General features: G+C 35.9%; 1 protein-coding gene across 4 annotated transcripts; it reads right to left on the reverse strand.

The window, feature by feature from the left end:
* Positions 1 to 885: 885 nt before the first annotated feature.
* ZNF214 (zinc finger protein 214) lies at positions 886 to 21,553 on the reverse strand. 4 transcript variants are annotated; one of them, XM_008514567.2, is made up of 5 exons: positions 21,266 to 21,553; positions 20,835 to 20,893; positions 20,131 to 20,219; positions 9,096 to 9,257; positions 886 to 7,661 (listed from the first exon to the last, which is right to left on the reverse strand). In XM_008514567.2, exons 2-5 carry the CDS (start codon positions 20,849 to 20,851, stop codon positions 5,968 to 5,970), a joined length of 1,962 nt encoding a protein of 653 aa, XP_008512789.2. In that variant the 5' UTR covers positions 20,852 to 20,893; positions 21,266 to 21,553; the 3' UTR covers positions 886 to 5,967. The 4 variants fall into 4 exon arrangements, with proteins under 4 accessions (XP_008512789.2, XP_008512796.2, XP_008512805.2 ...); XM_008514574.2 differs by having other exon boundaries at positions 21,408 to 21,533; XM_008514583.2 differs by lacking the exon at positions 20,835 to 20,893 and having other exon boundaries at positions 21,266 to 21,547.
* Between the last annotated feature and the right edge of the window lie 748 nt (positions 21,554 to 22,301).

Below are 22,301 nucleotides of genomic sequence, written 5' to 3' on the forward strand. Positions count from 1 at the left end.
AAAACCCTCCAGTGTCTTTTTATAATACCTTTAACCTCATTTCTTAGTAAATATGTTTTCAAAATTTTCTCTGGTGAGCACACTAAAAAAGAGAAAAATAAAACCAATGGTTAAAAAGGGAAACTGCCTCCTACTATCAAAACTCATTGACCCCACCTAGTTGCCTTTACTAAATGGTCTTGTGACCTCCATTCTTGTTCATTATCTTCCCCTCAACTCTACAACATGTCCAGTCTCTGTACTGTTGTTAGTCATCTTTCCAAAATGATAGTGTTGCTCTTTCATTTAAGATTCTGCAATATATCTTCATGACCAACAGAAATTTCTTAGCTTGGCACAGGTATCCTGACCTCTCCTTTCACTTTTACACTTTGTTTTCCAACAATGCCAAGCTACTTGTAGCTGACTGTATACATCATGTAATTTCATTATTCCATTTCTTTGAACAAGTATATCTTCTGCCTGTCTTTCGTTTTTTGGGTTTTTTGTTTGTTTGTTTTTGGTGAGAAAAATTGGCCCTAAGCTAACATCTGTGCCAATCTTCCTCTATTTTTTGTATGTGGGTCGCTGCCATAGGATGGCTTGATGAGTGGTGTAAGTTCCTGCCTGGGATCAAAACCCATGAACCCTGGGCCACCGAAGCAGAGCACATGAACTTAACCACCACACCACCAGGTCAGCCCCTTCTGCCTCCTTCTTTTAACCCAATAATTGAATACAGAAATTATAAAACTTACCTAAAATAAGAGAAAACCATATATAATGGCATTTATGGCAGTTCAATCCATGACATAAAAATGAAGACAGTCTAAATCCACTATAATTAAGTATTACGGTACACACAACACATTGGAATATCATGTAACTATTTACATTTCAAATAAGTTGTATGTAAAAAAGAGATTTTTATTTTTTATGAAAACAGACACTAATAAAAATATAAAAATATGGGAAAGCATGAAGAACATAAAGATAACCATAAACCATCCTATCAAAGAGACCCACTAATAACATTTTTGTATATATCCAATATTTTCCCCATGGAAATATCCATATAAATATATATAGAATCTTACCCCATATACAGTTCTATATCTTGTACTTTTCACTTAACACCATTAGTATACTCTTAGCATTAAAATATTCTTGGAAAATATGTCTTAATGACTGCATACATTACATCATATAGATGTATCATAATTTATTTGACCTTTCCCCTTTTTGTGGAGAGGGCAGCATAAAACAATCCTGCAATAAATATCTTGACATTTATCTTTGGGAGTTTCTAACATAGTTCAGAATGCTTGGCCCAAACCCACCACTTTCTGGGGAAAGCTATTTGAATCAGTCTTTAACAATCAAGTTATATCTCTTATCACCCCATGCTGGGGCATGTCTGAAAAGACCAAAGTGAGCATCTGATACGAAGCTAGCCAATTCATAGCCTTACCAGTAGTCTATGGTTTGGCCTGGCCTCAAAGTTTTGTCCAGAGGTAGTAATTATAAGTTAAACCAATCATCTTCCCCAACTCAGAAATCTGAACAGAGACCCAGAAGGAAGTTACAAGTCAATGGTGTGCAACAGCATTGAAAAAACATATATTCAGGGATGCGGTGGCAATTACATAGAGTGAGTAAACAGGAGGTCAACCTGTAGAGAGAAGAGAGGATACCCAAAGAGAAACAGAAATAAGTTCTGGAAAGCGTAGCCTCATTTTCTAATGTCTTTCTAGAGCAAGTTTCCATTTTGAAGCTTCTGTCCTTAGATTTTTTGTGTGTGAGATTTTAAAACAATGTTATATAACTCTACTTTTTATATGAAATAACTTAAACGGATCTCTGTTCTTTTCAAATACAAGTTCTCTAACAGTGTGTAACTCTGTTTCCATAGGATATATGCCTAGATATGAAATCACTGTAGGAAAGAGTATCAAGAATTTTAAGGCTTATGATTGGCCAAATAGCTTTTCCAGAAAGTCTAACAATTTACCCTCAACGTACATACTGTATAAGTATCCGTCACTCCATACTCTCACTGAAAACAGCTATTATAATTTTTGTTAATAAAAGCAGCATTTCATTGCTTTAATCTATTGATGTCCTTTGCCATTTTTTTTTACTAGGTGTCCATCTTACTAATTTATAAAAGTTCATAAGTGTCATCATCATGGCAAATATTTTTCCTATTGTTGTCTGACTTCCATATGTTCTTAACCTACAGTTTAAAAATTTTATGTGGTCAAGTTCCTAGGTATTTTTTCTGAGTTCTTCCATTTCATCTAACTCTCAAAAAATGCACGTGAGCATGTTTTCAACCATACAAAAACCCACTTTGGTGAATTTTAAACATTTTATGTTTAAAGTAGTAGAACTTCCTTTAAAAAAAAAAAAAAGGACATCCGATGCTAATCTTGAATATGAATCAGATAAAAAGGGGGTTAAATTTGTGGATTTTCATGAAACCATATAGGGAGGTTCATGGAACACAGCTTGAAAACTTGTGCTTTAATCATTATATATTAGATCAATATATATATGATGTAGGTCATGGGATGAATGCCTAATTTTATTTTTCACCAGAGTTAAATAATTTTCTCAGCACCATTTACTCAATACTCTTCTCCTATTAATAGATGTTTATCATAAGTAAAGTATATGAGGATATGTACTACATATGTTATATATACATATGTAATCCATACACTGGTCTATTTTTAAGCTATTCAGTGACTGAGTATTCTGAACATTTTTTCAAATGTACAATCAAGTCTCCATTATTTTCACTTCACTATATTATTTATTATATGTAAAGGCAATATCATTATCTTTCTTATAATTATCTTTGCTCTTCTCCAATGTCTATTTATCTTAAGAGACTTTAGAATCTTTTTTTTTTTCATTTCAAATCTCATTGGGATTTTCATGAGATTTGAAATGCTAAATCTATAAATTAATTTAGGAACATTCCCTCTAAAACAATTATATGACTTCTCTATTCAAGTGCTTTTTTATTTTCCTCAAATGTTTTGTTTTCATTATTTTCATTCTATGGTTTTATTTATTCCTTTTAAAGAAATTTTAGTAGTATTACAAACTATATTTTTTCCACCCATTATATTTTCTGGTTATTGCAAGAGTTTAGGAAACTATTGGTTTTTGTATTTTTTACACACCTTAATGGGTTTAATTAGTTCATTTTTTAAATTAACTTTTAAAAACATACTGTAAGCACCCCTTTGTCTGCCTAATAAACCTTCACCTATTCTTTATATCAATAAAATAAATCAATATCATTTTGCTTTAATATTTTCATTTGTAATAGCACATAAGTAAAATTTTAACCCAGTCAAGTGTTTTCAAAATTTTTTAATGGGAGAGTTAACCTATTTTGATAAATTTGTTTTTCTCTCAGCTTGATCCATGCTCTCTAATTTTTTAGGTCATTTTCTTGTTTTGTTTTGTTTCTGTCTTTTGCAACAGGGCCTAATATTCTTTGCTTTTATCTTCTCCTCCATCCTGAAATGTGTATGTGCATTTTTTTGGTTTTATTAGTTGCAATTTCTAACCTTGTAAAAAAAAAATCTTAGACTTTTATTTCTTGAATTGTTAAAGTAAAGAAGAAAGTGTAATGAGTCCCTGCTATTTAAGATAAAAAACGTAGCGCTTTCTTTTGCTGTCCTTCCCCCATAGGGTTGCTGAATTTAGCAATTAAAAACACAGGATGCCTAGTTAAATTTGAATTTCATATAAACAATTTCTTAGTACAAGTCCCATGCAATATTTAGGTCATACTTACAGTAAAACATTATTCACTGTATATCTGAAATTGAAACTTAACTGGGGGTCCTGCATTTTATCTGACAACCCTACTCTCCCACCCAGACTTTTATAAATAATCTGCTTTTATACTCAGCATTTGTATATGAAATATTTTCCTGCACAAGTATTTAAAATTTTTGAAGTTTGGTAAACAAATTAACAATTATCCAGACTTAACTTTATGTTTAACTGATTTGAGTGTTCATCACCAGTCCTTTATACCATGACTTCCACATTGTTGAGCTCTCTTTAAGAAAAAAGCAATGTGTATGGTTAAGTTTCCTTGTCTATCTAATTTGTTACCTGCACATATAAAGACAATTTAGTTGATAAACAAAGAAAAAAACTCTAGGTGATAACAGATTTTTTAATCTCACAATTCTAAAGGTGGTGTTCCATTGCCTTTTGACATTTACTGCTGGCAGAGGTCTTTATCCAGCCTCCCTTTTTGGTTTTGTAGATGACCAGAATTTTTCTTTCTGCACGCTTTCAATTGTTCTTTTTTTCCTAAGCAGTTTCTAAGCATGGTTTTTATACTGGTTTTGCCTAAAATCTAGCGAGCATATACTTTTAGCTCAGAAGAACTTCTTAATTTCTTTGATCACTGATTCTATTCCAAATGTTCTTTTATCTTCCTTAGAAACACCTTTAATTCTTAGATTGGATCTCCATTCTCTGCACTTCGCATCCATCTTTTCTCTCATTGTTTCCATCTCATTATCCTTTTCTTACACATTTAAGATCTCAAGTTTCTTCATTACAGTGTTTGATATTCTGCAGTGCCAATTCTGCTTCTTATTGCCTTTTACTTTGATACTGCATTTTAAATTCCCCTGTACTCCTTCTTCATTATATCTATTTTTCTTTTTATCTTAAAAGCTCTTCTCTGCTTATGTATTTCTACTCTACTTTTATTGATTTCAGGTTTTCTGTCATGCTACTGAGGACACCAGTTTTTCAGAAAATTTCTTTACGAGACCGAAATAGCTAATTTTCAGGCCATAGGATTAAGTCTACAAGATAATATTCCTTTCTTTGGTATTGCAATTCCCTGTTATTTCCCTGAACAGGTCAACTTAATTTATTTTCTCTTGGGAAGTGATATCTAGATGTTCATATATCAATAGTTAGGACTTATGTATCCCCATTGAGTCCACTGTTTATATAATGACCAAATTCTCCTATAAAATTAGCTTGAGAGTTTATTTTTGCACACAGTTCTGAGTTCAATTCCATTTCTAGAAGATGTTTATTACCATTCTACTCTTCTGAGATTAAATCCAATTCTACTGCTTGGATCTCTAATGCTGAACTGATAGAGTATCTTCAGTTTCCAGTATTCACTTCTATCAGCTTTTGTCTACATCTTTCACAACTTACTCAGAGAAACTACATCTTGTACCTCCTGTTACTTGGTGTCTGAACCTAGGAATAAACGTGGAAAACTGGGGAGGGGAAATGGGTGAGAGTGCATCATGGTAACCTCAGAGAGCAGCACCTCTGCAACAAAAGGATGGTTCTGGAGTTTCCTGGTTAACAGAGATAGCATTCCTAAAATATTCTATCTCAGATAAAGGGTCATACCATGTTTTCCTATCTTTTGTCATAAACAATTGAATTCTACTGGCCCTATAGTTAATTCTTGCACATTTAAGCAATAGGCTGTCTACCAGTTTGAGTTTCAAGTTTTGTGTGTTTTCATTTTTTTCTGTGGCCTCCTAGGGACTTTACAGGGGAGTCAAGATGCTGTTCCATAGATAGCTAGCAAATTTCACTTCAAACCAAAATGTGAGTGAGTGTTTTGAAGTCAGTGAAAATACAAAGTTGAACACAGAGTATGATTTCATGCACATGAAAATGCACAGAAAAAGAGGATGAAACAGGATGGAGATTTTTGTCCTTGAATTCTTAAATATATTTTACAATGACCAAGTATACTATTTATAGTAGAAGAAAATATACTTTAATTTTAAAGATAAAGGAATCTTCCTAAGGATCCTCTTGAAGCAAATGATTCTTAATGGGAGTTAGGGGAAACTATAAATGTTGCTTGGGATTACTTGGGTTATTTACAGAATTTTCTTCCAAGCAGCATTTATTGGGCTTAAGGTTAAGCTTTGATTAAAGCTGTCAACTAAATGAACAGAATTATATGGTTTCTCTTCTGTGATTATTGTGAAGATGTGAATTCTGATCAAATCTCTTATAATACTCATGGCATTTATGAGGTTTCTCTCCTATGTGGACTCTTTGATGAATTCGAAGAGCTGAACTATGACTGAAACCCTTACCACACTTAGCACATTGATAAGGCTTCTCCCCTGTGTGAACCCTCTGATGAATGTGAAGATTAGAGCTGTGACTAAAGCCCTTTCCACAATCACCACATTTATAGGGTTTTTCTCCTGTATGGACTCTCTGATGAATGAGAAGATGTGAACGCTGACTGAATCCCTTGCCACACTGTTCACATTTATAGGGTTTCTCTCCAGTATGTACTCTTTGATGAGTGTGAAGCTTTGAACTCTTGCTGAAGCCCTTCCCACACTCATGACAAGTATAGGGTTTCTCCCCTGTATGGACCCTCTGATGAATGCGAAGATCTGAGCTGTGACTAAAGTCCTTACCACAGTCGTCACACTTATAAGGCTTCTCTCCGGTATGCACTCTCTGATGAATTTGAAGATTTGAGCGCTGGGTAAAACCCTTACCACAGTCATCACATTTATAGGACTTCTCTCCTGTGTGGACTAACTGATGAATTCGAAGATTTGAGCTCTGACTGAAGCCCTTACCACATTCATCACACTTATATGGTTTCTCTCCTGTGTGGACTCTCTGATGAACATGAAGTACTGAACTCCGACTAAAACTCTTACCACACTGATCGCACTTAAAAGGCTTTTCTCCTATGTGAAGTCTCTGGTGAATGTGAAGTAATGAATTTCTACGGAGGTCCTTATCACACTGAAATTTATAGCGTTTCTCTTCCGTATGGACTCTTTGATGATTGTGAAGACTAGAGATCTGACTGAAGCTCTTACCACACACATTACATATATAAGGAATCTCTCCTGTGTGGACTCTCTGATAAAAGTGAACACCTAAACTCTGACTAAAGTTACTGTCAACTTCATCACATCCATACAGCTTCTTAGCTATGTGGATTCTTGGATGTCTGTATAGGTCTGATCTCTGAGAGAAGCATGCTGTACTAATGGAGCACTGATAGAACTTTTCTGCAAGTTGATTTCTCTTGTGGAGAACACACTGTGAATTCCAATAATAAATTTCTTTACATTTATTACATCCACAGTATTTCTCTTCCATAGAGTCTTTCAGTAGGTCATTTTGGCAGATCTCCCCAATGTACTCTGGAAGGGCTTCTTCAACTGGTACGTAAGAATGCTGAACTATAAGCTTCTGTTCTTTTTCCATGGAGAAATTATTCCTGCATATGCCAAGATGGGATTTGCTTCCTTGAAAACCATGTGAATCACTCACATAGATTTCTCTACCATAGTCTTGAGTGTGCTTTGTTTCTAAGGACTGCCAAGGTATAAACTTTGTATATTTTAAGTTCCTGGGACTTTTACCTCCAAAAGTCACTTCATAGTTCCCATACCCTGGTACTTGTGTGCAGAGTATTAACCATTCTTGATAGTGGGAAAGGTCTTGCTGCTTTAGGTCTTGAGAATCTATTTCTTGAACGGTTTCCACATAGTTTTGATTCTCATGTATCTGAGTGTTGGCATTCCTCCAGCCTTGCCAGCAGGAAAGATTTTCATGTTCTAAATATCTGAATCTTTCTTCCTGGGGTTTGTAGCTCTCTTTCCAGTTTTCTAGGAGAATAAGCAGATAATCCAGTGGTGAGATGTAGGCTCTGTTTAAAAATTTCCAAGTATCTCAATCAATGACCTCCAGAATTATAGGAATACATGTGTAGGTGGAAGTGTGAAAGGTTTATGACTTAGGCTGCTCCATATTGGGGTCTGAAATTCATTTGTTTATTCATATATGTATTCTTTCACTCACTTATTCATTCATTCCACAAACATATTTTGAGCATCTACTACTCACCCGGTACTGTTAGAAATAAAAGGGTAAGGCTGACTACTCCACAGAAATAGTCTTAAAGACTGAGATTTAATTAGCTTACTTTATTTGAGGCATTAGTATAAGAAATAAAATACTGTTTCTATTTTTCTGTTCTAAAATAGTGAGGTAGATTGTGTGGAAAAAACAGCTGTATTGACTCTCTACTTTATCTACATCTTTGTGTGTTCCCCTTCTACAATGACTTTAGGCTTGGCTATACAATTTGCTTTGGTTGCTGAGACAATAGCAAAAATGATACAAGCAGAGATTTGAAAAGTGCTTGTGCTTGGGGGCTTGCCCTCTCTCTTGCTGGTTTTGAAAATCCTGTGACCTTCACCATGTAAACGAGCTTGTGCTAGCCTGCTTGAGGAGGGACATATGGGCAACACATCCCCATGATCTCTACTGATACTGACCAACTACCCAACATGTGAGTCAGGCTGTCCAGTCTCATCTTAGACCATCCAGCCCCAACCAAGTCACTCCATGACAAAAGATCCATCGAACAAATTAGAATCATGAAAAACAATAGTGTTTGTCTTAAGTCACTAAGTTTGGGGTAGTCTGTTATACAGCAAAAGCTACCTCATACAAATAGTATGAAGAGAAAACAAATTTAGGACCACACAAAACTGATTATGTGTGGAGGTCTGAGCTTTGAATGTAATCCAGAAAAGAAGTAAGAATAATAATCACAAATATCTATCAATTACATAGCCTAGGGGTCTTGGAAAATGTCTTGCTTTGTTTATCTTCTATTTGTCATCTGATTTAAGATCCTCCCTTTTTTTTTTTTAAAGATTGGCACCTCAGCTAACATCTGTTGCCAATCCTTTTCTTCTTCTTCTTCTTCTTCTTCTTCTTCTCCCAAGAGCCCTCTGGTACACAGTTGTATATTCTAGTTGTAAGTGCTTCTGGTTATGCTATGAGGGATGCCACCTCAGTATGGCCTGACGAGTGGTGCCATGTCTGTGCCTGGGATCCCAAACAGTGAAACCCTGGGCCACCAAAGTGGAGCACACGAACTCAACCACTTGGCCATGGGGCCGACCCCAACACCCATTTTTGAGAATATTTCTTCCACCTCAATATAACACCCAGATAAAGAACCAAAATACTCAACAAAACTGGTTCCAGAAGAAACTAACTCTGTTCCCTAAAAGCTGGGGTAACTTTACCTACTGACAGGACATTTGTGTAGTTCTCCCACATGACCTCTCTGTAGAGCTTTCTTTGAGAAGAATCCAGGAATCTCCATTCCTCCCAAGTAAAAATAACAGTTATATCTTCAAATGTTACCGCCATCTGGTCAAAGAATAGGCTTTCCAGGAAGAAGAAATCTAAGTGAGAAGATGGACAAAGAAAAAGACATTCAGTAGGTAAAATAAGTGGCAAACCACACAGAAAAAGAAAGAACTTCAATAATGAAGAAAAACAAGAAAGGTAAGAAGGGACATAATAATAGTAGTCAAATGGCTAAGTAATGTATCCAATTGAACCCCATCACCATAAGAAACATTTATATAGCATTTGTCTGCTAACCACTGGGCTAAGCTCTTCATGTGTATTTCAAATAATCCTCAAAGCAATCCTATATTGTAGATACTATTATTATCCCTATTTTACAAATTAGTAAACATGGTTGAAAAAGTTTAATTAAATTCCCAAGATCATGGACCTAGAAAGTAGCACAGCTAGGACCCAGGTCTGCATATTTCCAACCAGAACCATTTGCTAAATATAACAATATTGCTTAATGTTGCTTATATTATTGCATCATGATTGATCATTTTAGACATTATCAATTTATTTCCTATTATGAGATGAGGAATTAAACCCCACCCCCTCATACCTCCACTCATCATTCTCATACAGTATTATCATTATTTTTAATTAAATCAATAGTAGTGCTTATATAATTTTGAATACGATTATATACAGTTTTCTTGGGAGGATTACCTGTTTTATTTTTATTTAATAAATAAAATGTCCCCAAATTCTTATTTATTTTGAAAGGCTCTATATAATCTATTTTATCAAGTGTCTCATTCCCCCTTCCCCTTTTATTTTGGAAATGTTCATCTTCCTGCTCCAATCTGGGCTGGCTACTCTTTAGTGCTCCATTTTCAAGATCATATGATTCTTCCTCTTTTGTGATTTCTCCATTAATTGGGAGGTACACACTCAAAATACTTCAAGCAAGCCTATGAATGTTAAGCCCACGGCCAATGAAAAAGGCAAAGGTAAGAAAAAGGTAAGGTTTTCTTCAAGACACACATTTCGTTTAAAGGAGAATCTCCAAGCATGGTTACTAGGAAGAATTCTCAGGAACCATTTGAATCACTATATCCCTGAAGTCTATTATCCCTCACATGTGGCTGGGTATAGAATTCTAGAGTGAAAAGAATTTTTCTCAGAATTCCTTCAGTATATAAACCTTCAGTGTTGCTGCTAAGACTGATTTTTTTTATTTTTAAGCTCTAATTCCTTTGTAAGAAACTTTTTCTTTCCTCTCTGGAAATATTTTAGGATCCTCTTTTTTGCCTGGCCCTCTGCTTCAAATAGTATGGATGCATCCTCAGCCTCTCTGAAGTTCACAGGGCTCATCAGTTCCTTTCTTGTCTGTATTCCTGTCAAGCATTCTAGGATGTAATGTCTTTAGCCCTATGTGGCTCTTACCACTAATCCTCTGTTGCCTTACAAGTTTTTGCTGAAATTTCTCATTTGCTGATGGCTCTTCACTTCATCACTGCAAGTTCATAAATTTTTTAGTTTTATTATCATCATGCAATTTTAGAAAGGAAAAGAGATAAATGCATGTATTCAAATGGTCTAAAAATATTTCTCTTAGTGGAAAGACCAGATCACAGTTAGTTATGTGATACTCATTTTATTTCTTTGATGACACATTTTCAATTCTAAAGTTCAATTAAAAATGTTCAGTAAATACTAAGAATAAAGGAAATAGATACTTTTAAGAAGTTTACAATAAAATGGAAGAAAACTAGAATATCATCATCACCATATTATAGTCAGAGCAGCAACTAAATATCATTGAGCAGTTATGTAAACAGGGCAACGTTATCTCATTTACTATCATAACAATCTTATAAAGTATTATTATCAACACCAAAGGAATGAGGAAACTAACATTTAACAAGATTAAGTAACTTGTAAAAGGACATGTGGTTACAAAATAGTGGTTTTTAAACCCAGGCCTACCTACTAAGTCAAAGTGGGAGAAGTTAAAAGCAACTTGGTGACGGGCTGTAAATCAAGATTTCCACATACAGCCAGACTGTGTTAATGTAGAAAGGCAAAAGGAAGATGTACTGAAATGTTTAAGGATTCAAAATATACCATGCAGGTACTATTTTCCAAATAATCTACATTAAAATCCATGCCTCAACAAAGAAACAATCAGAAGTAAGAACTCAAGAATGAGAAAATTCAGTGCTGTTTATTTTTAACTGTTTATAAACTAAATGTTAAAAACTTTAAAGATAATAAGTTTACTTTAACACATACAAATGAATATATAAATAAAATAAGAAAGCTGGGATGCTCAGAAGCCCAGACTACAGGACTGAAAACTGGTGTCAGTATGGAAAATAAATGAACTCACTGGTCCATCATTTTGTAAAAAGTACAGAAAAATAAAGATCAGTCTGTCGTTATTGGCTTTGGTTGTTATTTTAACAAAGATTTAAGAATTCCTTTTGAGAACATACACTAGAGATTAAGACTCTAGTTTCTTGGACTCAAAATAAGTTCATAAAAATTTTAGATAATACTGAAGTAATAAGCAAAAATTGAAAGCCTACCTTCCCCAAAGAACTTGAGAAATTAATCACTGTAGTTTTCACTGTGTCCCTTTCTGTCCTTTTTTCATGCATATATACAAACATACATGCATACCCCACTGATGTTATTTCTTAACAATGTAATTCTGCAGTTTGCTTTTCTCACATAGTGTACACAGTGAACTCACATAGTGTACATCTTCCCATTTCAGTACACATAGACCTATCTTATTTGTGGTGGTTTTAAAATACATCCACAAATTATTTGATACTCTTCCCTTCAAGAGGTGATGCCTAATTCTTTGAATATGGCCCGGACTTACAGACTCAATTCTGATGGATAGATAAAAAAGCAGAAGGGGAAGTAATGGTGTGCAACTTTCGAGACTAGCTCATAAAAGGCACTGCAGCTTCCTCTTTGCTCTTTTTCTTGGATCAATGACTCTCAGAGAAGCTACCTGCCATGTGGTAAGAATACTTAGGCAGCCTGTGGAGAGGCCCATGTGGTGAGGCACTGAGGCCTTCTGTCCTCAGTGAGAAATGGGGCATCCTGCCAACAGCCATGTGAGTGACCCGTCTTAGAAGCCCCAGTGAAGCCTTCTGATGATTGCAGTCCTGCTGATAGCTTGACTGCAACCTCATGGGAGGCCCTGAGCCAGACCACACAGCTATGCTGCTCCCAGATTCCTGACCCTTAGAAACTGAGTGAGATAAAAAATGTTTGTTATGTTAAGCTGCTAACTGTAATTTATTAGGTGACAACAGATAATTAACATATTACTGCTTATAAAAGTTGCATAGCATTTCACCTTGCGATGTTCCAAGATTTAACTGTTCCCATATTGATGGACATTAAGATTATTTCCAATTTTCTGGCTCTATCACAATACAGAAGTAAACAATTCTCTTAAATATATCATTGAACACTCACTTGTAATACTATTTCTAAAAGATAAATTTCCAGAAGTAAAATTGCCAGGTGTGTACATTTCAGTTTACTAAAAAACACTATAAAACTTCCCTTGAAAATATTTTTTTAAATGTTGTAAATATTTCCGCCACTAGAAAACTTAAAAGCAGGACACCTACATTCAAAATTAGTACGTATAATAAATCTATAGAGAAAAAAAGAGAATTATATAAAGAATAAATTAAGGTGACAAGTAAACCTATTAATAGAGAAAAGGATACTAAAACAGTTTTAAAATACAGAGGCATACTGTTTAGAAGAGATGCACCCCAAACTACTGAATTCTGAAAGATTAAAAATGAAAAGATAAGCTAAGCTATAACAGAAAAAATGTAGACAAAAAATAAACTACGTTTTACAATATTAATATTAGAAAAGGTCAAATCAAAGGCAGAAGTATTACACTAGACTAGCAGAGTAATTTTATGAGAAATGAAATAACAGCCCCTTGTGTACCACCAACCAGAACTGATTAAGCCTCTTATAGATGCTTCAAGATTTTGTATCATTAACAATTGAGCTTGGAAAATTTGAAACATTCACAAGAGTAAAGAGGAAGGGATAACGAGGTCCCATATAACCACTCAATAATATCCACATTTTGCCAATCTTGTTTCAATTCTCTACCTCTCCCGTTATTGTTTTTATTATTATTGGCTGTAGTATTTTAAAGCACATCTCAAGCACAAGGTCATTTCACATATAATTATTTCAGGAATATTTCAATATATGTCTTTCATTAACTGATAGAGACTTTAAAAAAACCTAATTGCCTAACAAAATTAATAATACTTATTTAAAATTATCTAAAACTCACTTCAAATTTAATTTTTCTGATTGATTTAAAAATATTTTTTACAACTGAATTGTCTGGATCAGGATCCAAAAAAGGCCCATAACTTATATTTGGTTAGTGTATGTTTCTTAAATCTCTCTTGATCTGTAACAGTCTCCCCCTCTTTTTTTTTTTAATTTATCATGCCACTGATTTGCTAAAGAAATCTGGACAATTATCCTGTAGAACATTGCTTCTTAAACTTCAATGAGCATCAAAATCACCTGGAATACTTGTTAAAACACAGTTTCCTGGACGCCAAACCCAGAGATTCTGATTCACTGGGCCCACAGTAGGACTCAAGATTCATGAATAAGAAGCCCCCATGTAATGCTGATGCTACTGGTCCACGCTTTGAATAGCACTTTTGTAGAACATCTCATATCAATGATTTGACTAATTGTTTCCTTGTGGTGTTTAACTTCTTCTTTATTCCCTTCTTGTTACTTGGTTCTTTTATTCCAGAGGACTGTGAAGACTAAGATTCATTTTTTTCTGACAAGAATACCGCTATCTACTTCCTGTTACAAACTTTAGGGTTGCTAAACTAAGCAGGGGGTTCAAGTGCTGTCAGCCCAGTCTTTCCATTCTAATGTTTCCCATAAACCTTTCACTAAAAGTTTTAGCAGTAAATGATGATCATTTCTCAGATCTGTTACTTCATCAGGCACTGCAAATTGGTTTTCTAATTCTACTATTCCTTGTGCGCACACAAGATATAATTCTTCCATAATAAAGAACTTCCCACCACAAATTTTCTGGTTATCCTGAAATGTAGTTCAAACAAAAAGGCAGGATGAATGCTCGATTATCTCCGAAACTGCCCCCTTTTAAAAATCAATTTTCAGAGTAATGACATAGGGCAAAGCATCTACCAACTATGACCAGTGAGATTTGTATTGTTTGACTTGTCAGTATTTTTCTGAAATGATTGATTTTTACATATTTTATGTCTTTCAATCAAATTTCAGTCATTTTTCTTTTAGATGTTCAAAATTCCCTTATCTTAGACTAGTGGGAGTCCTTTCAGGTTGGCTCTAGGTTCTTGTGACATGACCCTCTTTAGTTTTGAGAACATCCTACTTTCTGGAATAACAAATGTCCTAGGTTCATTCTTGTTGCATTTCTTGTACTGACCAGGATTCACCATTTCCCCAAAGAGTTTGATAATTTTCCACTTTTTTTCCTTTTGTATATAAATGAATGCCCCCAACAATATTATACAAACTTGATATCCCTTTTGTATTCCCATCCATAAACATAGTTATCTCTCCAACTATTAAAGTTTTCTTTAAGGTCCTTTTCAAGAAAGGTCTCTTAAAATCATTTTCTATGTATTTGGAATTTTGATTCCTTCTTATAATTTTGTCAGGTTTTGCTATGTATAATTTGAAACACATTCTTAGCTGCATATTACTTCACGATTAATGCATCTAACCTTTTTTGTGGCATTACTTCAGGTAGGCCTTTTGTAAACAGCACAGAACAAGACGTGGTTTTTTGTCTAATCTATATGTCTCAGTTTCTTAACAGGTAAGTGATATCCATGTTATTCATGTTCATTTATTGTGATTACTGATATATTTGAACTTATTTCTAAAATCTTACTTTTTATTTTTTAAATTCTTCCTTCATCCTTTCCTGTCTTATTTTAGATTGACACAGTTTTATATTTTAATTCCCTCCCATCTCCACTTTTTCCACTATGATTTTGATTTCACACATATAATTCCTATTCTTCTAATAGTTAACCTAAACACATTTTAAACATATACATTTACCTATTTTTCTAACAAATCAATTAAGAAGAGAAATAAATCCGGGAAAGGCCGCACGAGATATGATAAGGAAAAGTGGTCAAGTACCTTGGTAAAGTGTATTGTTATCATAAAACAAAACAAAAACAAACAAACAGAAAAACCTAGGAACAAAAAAAAAAGGAACAAGAGACATATTTATACCTATCTTGAACTATAATTCTTGAGAATATAAACATGAGGGGGAGACTGAGAAAAGGGACATGAGAGTGTGCTAAAATAGCTGTCTTTTTAGAGAAATAACCCAGATATTAATAAGTTTAGGAAGTCAACAGGGGTAAATAAAAGCCAACATGAGTTTCAAATTAAGGGCAACTACCATAAGAAGCAGACTAGAATCCATAAAAAACAAAACAATAAAAACAGAAGATAACCTGTTCCAAAAGAAAACAAAAACTGAAGGAAAAAAAGGACACAATAAGATGATAAAAATAATATAACAGGAATTATAATAAATGTAAATGGCTTAATCTCACAGATTAAAAGACACAGACTCTTAGATTAAAAAAATAAGATTCAACATGTGCTTTAGAAGAGATATACTAAAAAGAAAAATACATAGAAATAAAAGGATGGAAAAAGATATACCACACAAATATGAACCAAAAGAAAGCTGTAACAGCAAACTTAACCAGCTGAGATGAAATGTATGGCAAAAAGATCATAAAGGACAAAAAAGTATGATTTTTATATATTAGTAAGTGAATACTAAGACAAAAACATATCCATTTAATTAAATCTCACCCACAAATAAAATCTCAAAATGTATCAAGTAACAACTATCACAAGTGCAAGGAGAAATATATATACACATTCAATTGTAAATATAGATATTAATAAACCCCTCTCAGAAAATGACAGATCAAGCAAACCAAAAATCCCAACAATATAAAGACTAAACACTACAATAAATAATCTTGAGTTCTTTTATCTGTGTGGAAGTCTACACCCCAAAACACACAAAAACACATTTTTCATGAACACAAAATACTGTTACAAGATAGACCATGTATTAATCCATAAAAGAAAGATCAATAAATTCCAAAGGATCAATATAATACAGAATACATTCTCTAACTATTACTATTATTAAACTATTGATATGAAAGCACTTGCCAATGCATGTAGACAAAATTATCTGTAGAGGGTATGACTATATCTGGGAAACCCAAGCAAATCAACTGAAAATTATTAGCAATTATAAGGGAATTCAATGTCCCAGAAATTCCAATACTAGGTTTTTACCCTAGAGAAACTTACACATATATACCAAGTAAAATAACACTTCGATTACAATTGCTTTAACAGCAAAAATCTGGAAACAATCCAAAAGGCCCAAGAACCATAGGATGATAAATCAGTAGTTTTTCATACTGTGAAATAGGACACAGCAGTGAAAACGGACTAGAGCTATATGAATCAACATGGGTGCACAGTAAAAATCTAACAATATGCTAAAGAAACCACTCATAGAAGAACATATATAGCAATTCTATTTATATAATGTTCAAAAATAGGCAAAACTAAAGAATTTTGTTCAGAGATGCAGACATAGGTAGTTAAAACTACAAAAAGACCTAGAGGAATAATAAACACAACATTCAAGATAGAAGTTACCTCTCTAAGAGAGGGATGGATGAAATTGTGGGGTCATCAAGGGACTTTTAAAAATGTTTGCTGAGACTAACCCAAAGGTATATTAAAACTTTAGTAAGGCCCCTGTAATTATAGCACCATGAGGCTGACATGGGAATAGAGAATAACAATGGGGAAAAGACTAGAAATTCGGAAATGGACACAAATATAGCAGTGAATTATAAACATGATAAAGGTGACATCAAATGTGTGGGGAAAAGATGATTTATTTAGTTGATGCTGGGACAACTGACTAGCCATTTGGCAAAAAATTTTTAAGCTAGATTCCCTGCCTCAATTCTTATGTCTTAGTGACTAGAAAGAGTTACATCAGATATGCATTATATTTTAAATAATAACTAACATAATAGCAACCAATTATTAGTGAGTTCTATCCGTCAAGCACTGTGCTAAGTTTTTTACATGTATGATCTTATTTAACCTTCTTAACAACCCTATATAGCAGGTTCTATTTCCCCACTTCAGAGGAGATGAGAATCTGGTTAAGTAATTCAATCTAGTTCACATAACTAAGAAGTGGTAGAGGCATGAAACAAGCTTAGGCAGCGGGTCCAGAGCCTGCATTTTAACCAATATGCTATACTAATAAAAATACTGAAAGATTAATATTTTCAACATCTAAAACTTATAAGTAACTTTTACTTCTTTTTTTCCAAAATGGAAATCCTTATAATGTTATTCAGTGGAATATTCCCAATATATGAGCTATCGTCCTTTCTTTTCCTTATCTTCATTTAGTGAAAAAGAAAAGCTAACTTCCCTTTAATTGCCCATTAAATGCACCACATGTAAAGGAACAAAATTAAGTATACCTTGATACCAGTATAAGAACTGAGAAATGGGTCCATGAAACAAGACAGCTCCAAAAGTGATCAAAAGTGATCTGTGTGTACATTTGTATATGTGTGTACGTGTGTGTGTATGTGTGTAAAGAATTTAGTAATTTGGTGTATGGAAAGGTAGCACCACAACCAATGGAGAAAGTAAATGTTACTAGAAAAATAAAATAAGTGGGAAGAAAAAAGAATGTTTAAGTTCTCCTATCATTTCTTGCACCAAAATAAATACCAAATATGTTTCAGAGTGAAACTTTTAAAATTCTTGAAATGATGAAAAATAATTGAGGAAAATGAAAGTAACTATGTATTAGATTTAGAGATGAAGAAGAGCTTTCAAAGCACAAAACTATATAAATAAAAAGAAACAAGATTTTATGTTATGCAAATTTAAAACTTATGTAAACAAAGAAGTCCTTAAAAGTAAAAGGCAAATGATAAGTAGGAGAAATACAGCATCTAACAAATGGTTTATATCTTTTACATGCAAAGAGTACCATTTATCAAATTAAAAAAAATTCAGGTGCCGGCCCCATGGCCAAGTGGTTAAAGTTCCATGTGCTCCACTTTGGTGGCGTGGGGTTTGCAGGTTCGGATCCCAGGTGCAGACCCACTCCACTCATTAGCCATGCTGTGGAGGCATCCCACATACAAAGTGGAGGAAAACTGGCATGGATGTTAGCTCAGGGCTAATCTTTCTCAAGCAAAAAAAAAAAAAGAGAGAGAGAGGAGGATTGGCAATGGATGTTAGCTCAGGGCAAATCATCCTCAGACACACACACAAAATCAGTAGGGAAAAAGATAATGTATGTCAAGAGGCATAAATTATGTATGTCAAAGGAGGAATGCAAATGACCAATAAATATATGTAAAAAGTGGTCAACCTTACTAAGAACTAGATTAAAGGGATGCAACTTAAGGCAAAACTTTAAAGATAATACTCAATGCTGGTAAAGATTAGCAAGACAGGACCTTTTATCAGATGCTTGTAGAAGTTAGTTCATGTCATATTTCTAAAAAAGTTTTTTAAAAACCTAAATCACGTTTATATTCTTTGACTCTGTTATCCTATTTACAAAAGTATATCTTGAGGAAGTAAAGAGAGATACACTTAATAAATTATCCATAAGAATATTTATTAGAAGTTTATAATGGCAAAATATTGGGAATTACCTAGTTTTTCCCAATAAAAGAAAATTTAAATAAAGCAATATATATCTATAATGGAACATATATATCTGTGTACCTGGAATACAGCATATATGCCTGGAATGGAATGGTATATAACAGGAATGGAACACTATATAGTCATTAAAACTCATGCTACCAAGAAATACTTGGAAAAATGTTCATTATATGTTAAATGAAAAAATTATACATATAAAAGCCATTCATATATTCAACAAATATTCATTGAGTGCTTACTACATCCCAGGGAAGTTCTATATACTGGGAAGATTCCCTGCCCTCATGGAGCCTGTTTTGTCATGATTCAAATTTTTTTATATATACTATTCTCGCTACATACATGGATCTTAGATAAATCTATGTAGGTATATTTCTACATATGTGTATATATACATATGCATACGTATTAGTGTTTATATGGATTAGTGGGTATGTATGTATATTAAGTATTAGATAAAAAACTATAGGTAAATATATCCAAACGTTAATAATGGCTGCCTCTGTTGATGTGCAGGGGATTGAATGGTGTACAAGAAAAAGTAACCAAGTAAAGATGAACAGCCCTACACAATGTGGCCTCACCTTATACACTCATACTTATGCTCTATTGCAACTAGCCCAGTTTCCTTATTTGTCCCCTCAAATTCTGCCTGAGACGAAATGATGGTCTTCCTGTCTGGAATATCTTCCTATTCATAATGATCATTCAAACCTGAGTTCTTGTTCCTGTCTTTTAAATGCCCCTCATTCTGGCACTGTTCAACATGAGATAACTTGAGAAATTATTATTAACCTCATGGTTTATTCCCCCAACATTAAGAAAAGACATTCTTATATTTCTTTATCTCAGAGCTTCAAGAACAGTATGAATTATATAGTAGACTTGAATGACTGGCTGAATGAATGAGTAAACGCTGGGAAAAGACACTGGGAGGGAAGCAGGGTCATGCTGTAGAGGAGGCTTGGAAGCTTCTCCAGCAGGTTAGGAACATTTTTTATTCAATCTGGTCCATCTATCCGCATTGCCACTTCCACTACTCCCACTACTCCCACTACCCACGGAGAATTGAGGGGCATTTTATAAATGAGAAAAGACAATCCTACTCACCTGGGATCAGACTATGAGGAAAATAGTGAACATTCCTTCCTGCTTTGTGCTCCTCTTTTGGAGAAGGGTGGAGTGTTGAGGAGGTTGAGCTGAGTGAGAAGAAAGGAGGAATGAAAGGCTGGGCATCCCTTGAAATTCCCAACTCACTACAATCCTCACATACTAACTGGGTGGGACCTCCAAATCTCCTAGAAAGAGGTCAGAAAGAACGCAAGAACATTTCTGTTCCCTTTCAAGGACCAGATAGGGGAGTTATGAGGATTGGCACCCAGGAGCTTACTTTTCACTCTAGAAACTTCAAAGGTACAATTCTATATTGAGCATGAAAACAGAATTTGATCTCACAGTTTAGGCCCAGGAATGCAAGTGTTCTCTATGTAATTTAATGTTCTGAGCCTCAAGGCTTTCTTAGCTTATTAACAAGAACAATAATAATAAAAATAACAGCAGGACATTTAAATAGTTTCTTTCTGAAGTATTTTTCCTATTTTGTTCAATCAGTTAAGTAGAAAGATAATTCCATTGCCTTCCCTTACTTGTCACAAAAGAAATAATGGATTTACTATCAGGGTACCTAGAGTCTTAAAGGATCCTCGATCTAGGACTCCCAGGACCTGATCATCGTCTCAACTCTGTCACCAATCACTTGTAGAACTTTGAAAAAGATCAAACTTCTAGAGCTCCCAGGGCCGCACTTTCCTCACCTGTAAAATGGGGGCATGAGCCTTTGTCACCCTGGTCCTGCCTTGCTGATCACAGGTCCCTGGGGAAAATGATAAACAGTTAAGAACCCTCTTTCTCTAGAAAGAAAAGTGATTCACGGTGTCCCAAGAGCAGGACAGCTTTGGGCTCCTCCAACGCGCCACGGGCCGCCTGAGTGTCCGAATTTAGACAGACGAACGGCTCTCAGGAGCAGGATCTGCGCGTCTCAGGGCCACGGATCTGCGCGGCCTCGGCTTCTGCAGCCAAGACGCGCGCGGCCTCCTTGGTTCCGCGTCCAGACCCCCGACCCGAGCTCCGCCCCGGCACCTCCCACTCCGAGCACCCGGCCCCAGGGCCCAAGCTGCCTCTGCCCTGCTCTTTCTCCTCATTCAGCACTAACGCGGGGAGGGGAGGGCGGCCGTGAAGGACCCACCTAACTGATGTCTCCGGGACTTCTACGCCAGAGCTGCTTCTCGGCCCCTAACCCTCCCTTTGCTGCCACTCTTTCTTCGGCCACAGCTCGCCCGCCCTCGTCCGCTACGGGCTCGGTGCTCCCGAGAGTCCGTGGCACTTACAGAGCCTCTGAAGGAGGACAGAGACCGACCCAAACACTCCGTCTACACAAACAATAGCCTCAGCCCGTATAGGCGAAACGGAAGCCCCAGGCCTCGGAGTAGACACTCGTGCGTTTCCTTGGAGACGGGAGGGGCGGGGCGGGAAAGGAGAGCGCCGGAGAACGTGGCTCCTGATTGGCCAAAACGATGGGGGCGCAGCCCGGCGCTCAGCCGCCAGCGTTCCCGGGCGGAGGGTTGTGCGTTCCCGAACTCTGAGCCTAGGATGCGTCCGAACCACCCCCAGTACAAACGAAATAGGACTATTCTAGGTGCTTTTAGGGCCCCTGGGAAAGGGGCAGGGCTGGTGGTTTAGAGAAATGAGCCGCCGGCCTCGGAGAATTCGGGGACCCTCACGCCCCGCGAGCGCGGGAACCCCTCAACGGGAACCTGGGGAAACCCTTGCTGTCAGGTCGCCAATGCCGGCGAGGGGTGGCTGCGCCCGCTCTCCCGCGCCCTTGACGGAATGGGCACCCGGCTAGCTCTGGCTCTAGCATTGTCCCTAAACTCCAGGTTGGAGTCACGCAGCCGCGAAGAGGACCTTTCAAATTCCAGTTTATGGTTGCCAGGGACCCGCTTCGCTCCTGCCGACGCGCTGGTAGGCTCGGGCTTTCCTCCCTCCTCTCTTCCTGCCCAGTCCTGGGCTCCTCTGGAGACTCAGGCAGAGACGGGAAAGGCAAGACGGGACCAAGGTGGAGCCGGGGAAAGCAGCCCCCTCTCTGTGTCCTGGGAAGAGCAAAAAGAGATCCAAGCACCTGCTCCTACTATCTAGTTGAGTGTGTTATATTAGGAAAATATTTTCAATTCCTCAAGCACTCTCCCTCAACTTGGGCTGGTTCAGTAGTAGTCAACAATTTA

This window comes from Equus przewalskii, chromosome 6 (genome assembly GCF_037783145.1).
Source record: "Equus przewalskii isolate Varuska chromosome 6, EquPr2, whole genome shotgun sequence".
In the NCBI taxonomy this organism is placed as follows: Eukaryota; Metazoa; Chordata; class Mammalia; order Perissodactyla; family Equidae; genus Equus; species Equus przewalskii.

Excerpts from the sequence above, each read along its gene's own strand:
- ZNF214 (XM_008514567.2), bottom strand. Across the intron at positions 9,258-20,130 it reads TCCTCATAGTCTGATCCCAG|ATTTCTTCTTCCTGGAAAGC; the intron begins GTGAGTAGGATT and ends CTTCTCACTTAG. Across the intron at positions 7,662-9,095 it reads CACAAATGTCCTGTCAGTAG|AAAACTGGAAAGAGAGCTAC; the intron begins GTAAAGTTACCC and ends TTATTCTCCTAG.